We start from the raw sequence: 8,594 nt of genomic DNA, 5'->3' as shown, positions 1-8,594 counted from the left end.
CCTTTTATTAGGAACTTACTTAGCAAATAAGATGCAGTTAGCATGACTTCACCCTCAATAACCTTTAGATAAACCAGAATATGATATGATAACATGACATTCACCATTTCTTCTAATACCTTGTTTTTCCTTTATGCAATTCCATTTTGTTGTGGGGAATATGGTGTTGTTGTTTGATGCACAATACTAGTGGACTCAATATACTCAGGATGATAGAGCTCTCCTCCCCTATCACTTCTAAAACACTTAATAAAAGTTTCATGTTGAAGTTCTACTTGTGCTTTAAATATTTTCAATTTGTCTAAAACTTCATTCTTAGAGTGCATTAAATAAACATAACAGAATCTAGTGCAATCATCAATAAAAGTGACAAAATACTTTTCACCACCAATTGTAGGCCAACCATATAATTCGCATACATTAGAGTGAATTAAATCTAATACCGAACTTCTTTCAACTCTTTTAAAAGGTTGTCTTGTGATTTAGTTAGCATGCAAGTAGCACATGAATTTGAATTTTTATTAAAAGTCATAATTAAATTTGATTTCATCATATCATTCAATTTTCTAAAGTTAACATGTCCTAGTCGCATATGCCATAAATCACAAGACTCAACGATATAAGCATAAATCATATTATTATTATAGTTACTAAAAACATTACATTTGAACATATTCTCACAATGGTAACCATTCCCTACAAACATCCCTTTAGAGATAAAAAATTTATCTCCCTCAAATACACATTTGAAATCGAAATTATTAAGTAAAGGTACAAAAATCAAGTTATTCCTAACATTAGGAACATAAAATACATCTTTAAGAGAAAGTGATTTTCTAGAAGTGAATTCAATCTCCACTATTCCTTTTCCTTTGACTTGGACAGTTGAGGCATTTTCCATGTACAAAACACTTTCATCTTCATTAATGGTCTTAAATAGTTCTTTGTTTCTGCACACATGACGGGTAGCACCAGAGACTATCCACCAAGATTCAACATCTTCAGTCATGTTGAGTTCAGAAATGACAACAAAAAGATTATCTTTTGTTGCACTTGAATTCTTCTCTTTGTTCTTCCTTTTCAAGAACCTACACTCATTTTTAAAGTGTCTTGTTTTTTACAATGATATCAACTTCCTTTTCTTTTGTTTCTTTGTTCATCATTACTACTGTATTTTTCATGTGATTTATCAAAATCTCAATTTATTTTCTTAAATGTTTTGCTTGAATTTCCTTTTTCCATTACATAGAAATTTTCATGAGAAAAATAGTTTTTAGTATCCTCTTAATTACCCAATTGCTCAAGATATATGTACTATTTCTTATGTTTCATATATTTTTTGGAATATTTCCACGAAGGTGGAAGTTTGTCTATTATAAAGGATATAATAATGGTTTCATCCATGTGTATCTGATTTTGTTTGTAGTTATCAAAGATGTGTCCAATCACATGTATTTGTTTCATTACTGATTTATTATCAACCATTTTATACTTATTGAATTGAGAAACAAGAAACTCTTTAGTTGTAGCGTCTTCTTGCATGTATCTTGACTCTAATTTCTCCCATAGTTCCTTTGCAAAAATGCTACTTTGATATATATCGAACAAAGAGTCAGACATACGTTGAGAATATAGCCCATGCATATATAATCATCATTGTCCCACTTCTGCTTTTCTCTTGTTTCTGCTAATGTTTCCACTTCCTTCTCTAGTGGTCTTGTGGTGTTCAAAACATACACCACTTTCAAAGTTGTAAGAAAGAATTTCATCTTATTCTGCCAACGGATAAAATTTCCTCCATCCAATTTCTCCAACTTCACAAAATTAGAAGTCATTTCTGAGTGGTGCAGCCATTGATTGAAAATAAAATCGAACCTAAAGATTGTTGGATCTGTTGGTGTCAATTGCTGTAAGACTTTAATAATAAAGTTGTTGATGAAGATTATATGTAGTAAATTCCAAAGGATGATGTTACACTAGCCTTTATGTTCGATTCGCCCCCACCAATCGGATGCAAATGAGATGAACAATAAATCTCCTTTTGGGTACTTTAAAAAATCTTAGTGTGATTTGCACTAAAATACCAAGAGTATCTTTCAAAAGAATGTTTCTTATGCATTATAGAAGAATAGGATGACTTATAATATAAAATGGATGAGACAAAGTGGATAGTAATAACCAAATTTTCGTATTCTATTCAGTCCAAAATGACAATTTATAGAAAAATAATGTCACTTAACAAAGAGATATTTTTTATAAGCGGAGCAGTTAGAATATAAATATGAATACACCCAATTTGGAAAATTTTCAGTCATAAATTTTCATTCATTAAGGTTATTTGAAGTTTTGCTATCTCTCAAATAAGTCTACTAGAAAGAAATATCAGATAGTTTCTACAAACTACAGAACAACAGGGTACCATCAAAATAATCTTAGTAAAAAAAATGTGTTTCTAGTTATGAGTTGCTTGCAATTTCGTCCATAGGTCCCTGAATTGAAAGAATTTTGGACTAATGAATCAATATGTATATCTCCAAAGTCGTTTGAGAAGGTAAACCTAAAAAAAAATCAATTTTGTAACTAGACATCCAAGTATGCAGCGAAGTTCCATTCGTCAAAATTGGTTGCGGCTTGTTACTAAACTCACTTTCTACATTTTCTCTATCTATATCAAGTAATGCTCTTGTCCATACTCGCGTACAATCACAGGCACACTTGTAGAAGGGATCTGCAACAAAAACAATGGATAAAAGACTGAAACTAGGAATATAAGCAAAAGAAGAATTAATGAGAGTGAGGATGCAAACAATTTCAGTTGAACACCTTGTTCATCAATGAAAAAAAAAACTACCTTGTTCATCAAGAAATCTATTGCATTTAAGAGTTATGGACCCAAAGGATTAGTTGTGCACGTGTATAGCACAAGTGTATTTTTCAAGTAAAATTATAAATTGCTTTTAAAAAAACCCATAAACGAAGTTAGCTTCTCTGCTGCTGCAAAAAATGAGCTAAGTAGAAGTTGCATAATTTCAATAGAGTAACACAAAGGATAAACAAAAAATTTCTACATTTTACACTGATCAACTTACCATTCCATGATCCGTAACAATAACTGAGACATAATCTGAAGGTGTAACATCATACCTGTCAATCAAAATAAAATCAGTCAATCTAATTTTGGACAGCATTTTAACTTCACATAATTGGAATATCTAAATCTTACATTAAATTCAAAAGCTGCAAATTCTTTTCAGTTGTCCAATTGTCCAGATAATTGACATCCATTCTTCCAGGAACCGTGGCTACATCCCCTGGGTCACCTGTACGTAATTTTAAGTTTGTTAAATTTCAATGCCATCGGTATTTTCAAATAGGGCTGCATTATTGCTTGACATAGGTGGAAAGACCAACATTAACAGGCTGATGCTCAAACTTACCTATTTCATTGCAACATATCGAATCAAGTAGCACCCTTTCATGAAACTTAAAAGCTTCACAACAGATTAATACAGGAACACGAAATGCATGAGCCACCATTGCAACACATGCCGTCCCAACCCTTGAAAGTACAGTTCCATTAGACAGAACAGCAGAAGCTCCAAGAAAAACTTTTGTGACCTCGTGCATGATATAAGAAACAGCATTTATATGAGTATATGTACAACTCAAGCCCTTGGCCATAAGCCTTGTAAGTAAGGCCTGACTTTCAAGCTTTGGCCGTGAGTCTATCACCACAACTCGGAATCGTTTCCCAAGATCATGGGCATATAAGAGAATCATCTCAACAACACTAGACAGACCATATGTGAGAAGAACATCTCCATCCCTAACTTTGGTAGCAGCATGTCCAACAATCACCTTATCCGCAATAATTATTTTTTCATGAATGAATCGGTCAATATCAGAACAAAGAGCTGCTTTTGCCTCCGCATCAGTATGACTTAAGGGCAACTTGGCAATACGACTCTTCACAAACCTAATCGCATTGCCCATGCTAATAGAAAGAGGTCTGCATTCACTAATAAATGAAATATAACTGCTGATTTTTGTAGTTAAATCCCTAAAAAATACTTTTTCAGGCGGAGTGGAGTAGTCTATAATGGCTTCTTGAAGCGCTCTAAGCATTTCAATACAACGAGCATTAACCCCTGATATATCTCCGGCCATATAACGTAATCCAACCTGAAAATTAAGTAAGCTCATGATGTACCTAAATTTGTCACATCAAACATAAACAGAACTCACAGACAAAAGAACCATTTTTTTCTAAATTTTCTACACAAAAGGCTAATGTGAGAATGATGAGATCTTTAAAGGATTGAATTCATAATTGTAACCAACCTTACAAAATTTCAAAAAGAGTACCTTAAACACAGCAGGATGCACTGAGTCAAGTTGGAAAAGCTTTGACTCAAGATTAGCAAGTTGAGGGCCATGTTCATATTGAGGCAAATGCCGAAATAATTCAACTCTGTTTCTTGCTTCAGTTTGATTTACTAATGCGCGCCTTTTAGCCTTTTCTACTCTGTTTTCATCATCAAATTGCATTCGTTGAGGAGGAGCATCTTTTTTCCTATCTTTCTCCAAAGGACGATTTCCAGATTTCTTATCATTAGTGACTGATGGTGTAACTGGAGGACCATCTTTCTTTTGCGAAGACTGCTTTTTAATTTTAGCTCCGGCTGCTTTCACAGATTCAGCAACTGCTGTACTTCCATTAGCTGGATACAGAACAACAATCAAACCAACCACAGACTGCAAAAATAATATGGAAGGCATAGAATTCCTGAATATCAGCAACTAGCAAACAAACTAACACACTAAGAAGCATCTCCTAAAACACTTAACACCATATTCTCTTTTTCAGGGCCAAATTTTGAGAAATTGATGGCATGATTTTAAGAAATTTGATTTGTGTTTGGTCCATTAAGGAAAGAAGAAAGTCCAGTGTAAGAGATAGTTGTTAACATTGAGTGAGGGTAATAGCTAGGATTTAAACTTTATAGGAATAATCCCTGTAAGTTTTGAATTCCGAAATATAGGTAAAGTTTTGAATAATCCCTGTAAGTTTCACCAAATGCAGAAAAAAATTCAAGTCAGGGAATGAATCATAACTATAACCTTTAGAAGCAGCTTTTGCAGCTCTTTGAGCCTCCTGCAATGCTCGTCTCTCAGCCTTTGTAGTTTTTTCTTTCAATGGCTTTGAAACTGATGGTGGATCAAGGCATACTTGCTTGACAGCCTCTTCCCTCTTTTCTGCAAGAATTTTGCTCAGCATTAATATGTAAGAGAATAAGACAAGCAAACAATTCTATGTAGAATTAGTTTACATAAGAAGCAAAAATCTGAATACACTTTGGTGGAGGAAAAAAAAAATTAAAACCCTGGGATGATACTAAAGCATCCCTTCCAGAAACAGAGGATGTAAACCACAAGTTGATAGATACAATAACAACAAAAACCCTTTTCCACTAGGTGGAGTTGATTAAATAGGTAAAATAACACTATAATCCACTATCACAAATGAAAACTGATATATAGATAAATAGATTGAAAAATATAACTCAATACTACTCTAAAAGAATCAATAATTAGGTTCATACTGCTGTCATAGTGAACACTTTCATTAATAATTTTTTACCATCAAATACCACCGAGAAAATAAGTTGATCGACAGGTCAATTAGGTTCAAAACACCTTCCAAGAATATGTAGATTTAGACATCACAAACTAAGACACAAGATTGGCAACTTGCTTCACTATTTTGTTAATTAAGCAATTGTATATGTCCATTTACAATATCCTCTGGTACAACACGTGAATACACGTAAAAGAAAGTGCCAACATATAGATCCCACATTCTGACCAAGGCATGAGCTTTTTTCATTAAATGAAATTATAAAGAACATAGCAAAGCAACAATCTGAAGACCATTTCAAGATTCTTAACCTTAGCAAAATTCAAGACTCGAGTTCACTTAGGCCATTTAGAATGCATTTCACAAAACCCAAGCATTTGAAACAACCGTGTTCAACAGGCTTTTTGATTATGTAACAAACTAATAGTCATAAAAGATAAATTTATGTATGTCAGTACCCAAATGACACATCAGAAACAAAAACACCAAATCTTATAAAGCATATTAAAGATATATATGCCAAGTCCTTAACCTTAAGCTTTACTTCATCTAACAGCTTAAGCTTTACTTCAAGTTGGATGGCCTGAGAATGTGATCCTGGCAAGGGCATAAGCATACCCACAAGCCAGTGCCTCAATTATTATTTTTTGTAGATGATATAGCCGTACTGGAAATGTCGAAAGAATAAATAAATAGTAAACTTGAGAAGTGGAGGTAACAATCCTGTGGTTTCCGGTTACATATGAAAGAAACGAAGTATATGAAATACATTTTAAGCAAGAAGAGGACTGGCACTGGTTTGGCGATCATATTTATATAACAAGTTGTATAAATCAAGTATCTTGAAATGAAAATATGCTTCAAGCATTTTCTGTAATCAAAAGATGCCTTTCAAGCTCAAACGGGTTATTTATTGAATTAGTCATATTTTATTGTACCAAATGAATGAACAATAGAGGACTATCAAGGAAAATTTAAAGGAAACCTAGAGTAAAAGACTTAAACGTATAGGGCCTTTCCAACAAACTTTATTTTTGACATAACACAATGGAATTGTTTGGTTCATATACCTCCCTACCTAGTGGAGAAAGAGTTTGTTGTTGTTTAACAAGTTAGACATATAAAACCACTCATAGTCCTTCATCAAAGAATTTAAGCTTTAACGAGAGTTGGTCATGGATAGAACAACTGATGTAAGATGGCGAAAGGATTGGGATCAAGCATATCAGGATTAGGATTCTAATGGCAATTGAAGGTAGAAAACATGTGGATCGAAGGTTCATAGGGTGACGTGAGGTTCAGGGAATTTGCAGGCAATAGACAAGGAATTTATTAATTAAATTGGTGGCTGAATTGGATGCTGTAAACAATACTTATTTGTTTTGTGTTTGAGTTTTGATGGATTTCAGAGCTTAAGAAAACAAAGATAATCAAGTAGGGTTTTCATTGACTGTTTATTCAATGTTGTCTTCTAAACGGATTTGATCTGTGCAGGAGTAGAAAATCAAGATGAAAAAATTAACCAAGAAAAAGAACAATGCTTCAATTAGGGATAGGTTTGCATTTCATCAAGCTAAATATTGAGTTTCAAAAAAAGCTTAACATCTTTTTTACAAAAACTCCTATCACGTCTTGGTCCACAAGGACCACAACCAATGCCATAAGTATAAAATCGTCAAATCACTAAACCATATAAAGAATGTGAATAAAAATCCTATGCTTGGTCCACCCAAACCGAAATAAAATACTGCAAAAATCAAACGCAATAACGTGACAAATTACTGAACCTAGTAAACCTAAACCTATGTACTAATGACACTTCAAATTGAAGGTGCATCCTAGTGTCTGAATATTACCAATATTTACGTGTTGGTTTTCTTTATAGACCTAAACAATAGCGATAAAGGAAGGTTATCAAATATTCCAATCATCCCCAGATCAAATATCCCAATAAATCGCACATGTATGCAACGTATTCAACAATCACAACATACCAGTGCTTCGAGGAAAATTATTCACATTCACCGAAAGAGAAAAGTTATTATCCACCGAAATTTCATAAGGCCTAACGGCTGGTAAATCCAACCCTACGTCGGGGAAACTTAACTCGCTGCTACGTAACCAACCAACGCCGGAGCGATCCTCGGAGAATTCTCCGTCAATGAGTCCAACACTGCTAGAAGAAATCGAAGCTGTCGGCGAAATTTCGAGCAGCGATTTGGAGGGATTGTAGCTCCCAATCGTCACTCGATCCTCGGGTGCCTCGCGCCGGAACCTAGACTCAGGGACGGGAACTGCGGCTGTTCGCTCGGAAAGAAGACGCGGGGGCGGTATGATGACGGGGGAGACTCTGTCGGATGCTGAAGAGTCTGGAATCAGCGGGGATTCGGGTTCGGGCGGGTCGGATTCGGAATGTTGAGCGAAGAAACCGACGTGTCTTACTTTGGGGTCGATAATGGAACGTGAGGCGCGTCGCGCGTCCATGGCGTGTGAATGGCAATGAGAACGAAGAATAATTTACTGAGATATAAGAAAAGATGAAGATGGATATAGTGGAAGGTTCTATTCTGACAAAGTAATCGAGGATATGTTTGTGTCGTACTATAATATAGTACTAACGAGTAGCAGTAACCGTGCTCTCCAAGCTTGACGCCTCAATAGTCAATATTGGGGGTCATTGTGTTACTATTTTGTAAGCCTTTCTGAAAAGGAGAAGAAAATGAAATAAATAAATAAAACCCTTAATTATTAATTTTCGCGTGAATTGGTGCATTTATGGAAAATTATCATTTACTCTCTGCGAAACGGATTCTTTCCTTTTAAATGCATAACGTAATAACTGTTTTCAAGAGTGTAATTTGATGTTAGTAAAAAAAAAAAAAGTGTATTTTAACTAATATTTTATAATGTAATTTTAGGGTTTATTTGGTAAAATTAAGTTTTAGTAGTTTTTTTT

The 8,594-nt window shown here is 34.3% G+C and overlaps 1 protein-coding gene across 2 annotated transcripts; it reads right to left on the bottom strand.

Moving 5' to 3' along the window:
* Window positions 1-2,295: 2,295 nt before the first annotated feature.
* On the bottom strand, window positions 2,296-8,313 carry LOC101510642 (uncharacterized). Of its 2 annotated transcripts, none has more exons than XM_004488303.4 (7): window positions 7,633-8,313; window positions 5,122-5,256; window positions 4,366-4,721; window positions 3,438-4,182; window positions 3,224-3,320; window positions 3,090-3,144; window positions 2,296-2,728 (listed from the first exon to the last, which is right to left on the bottom strand). In XM_004488303.4, exons 1-7 carry the CDS (start codon window positions 8,120-8,122, stop codon window positions 2,666-2,668), a joined length of 1,941 nt encoding a protein of 646 aa, XP_004488360.1. In that variant the 5' UTR covers window positions 8,123-8,313; the 3' UTR covers window positions 2,296-2,665. The 2 variants fall into 2 exon arrangements, with proteins under 2 accessions (XP_004488360.1, XP_027189595.1); XM_027333794.2 differs by having other exon boundaries at window positions 5,122-6,305; window positions 7,633-7,773.
* Window positions 8,314-8,594: the final 281 nt, after the last annotated feature.

Source organism: Cicer arietinum, chromosome 1 (assembly GCF_000331145.2).
Source record: "Cicer arietinum cultivar CDC Frontier isolate Library 1 chromosome 1, Cicar.CDCFrontier_v2.0, whole genome shotgun sequence".
NCBI lineage: Eukaryota > Viridiplantae > Streptophyta > Magnoliopsida > Fabales > Fabaceae > Cicer > Cicer arietinum.
Note: the sequence above shows the minus strand (reverse complement) of the source record. Positions and strands in the feature narration are given on the sequence as shown.

Excerpts from the sequence above, each read along its gene's own strand:
- LOC101510642 (XM_004488303.4), bottom strand. The coding sequence starts at position 8,122 with ATGGACGCGCGACGCGCCTCACGTTCCATTATCGACCCCAAAGTAAGA. Across the intron at positions 5,257-7,632 it reads TAATTTTCCTCGAAGCACTG|AAAAGAGGGAAGAGGCTGTC; the intron begins GTATGTTGTGAT and ends AAATTCTTGCAG. Across the intron at positions 4,722-5,121 it reads TGCAAAAGCTGCTTCTAAAG|CTAATGGAAGTACAGCAGTT; the intron begins GTTATAGTTATG and ends TTCTGTATCCAG.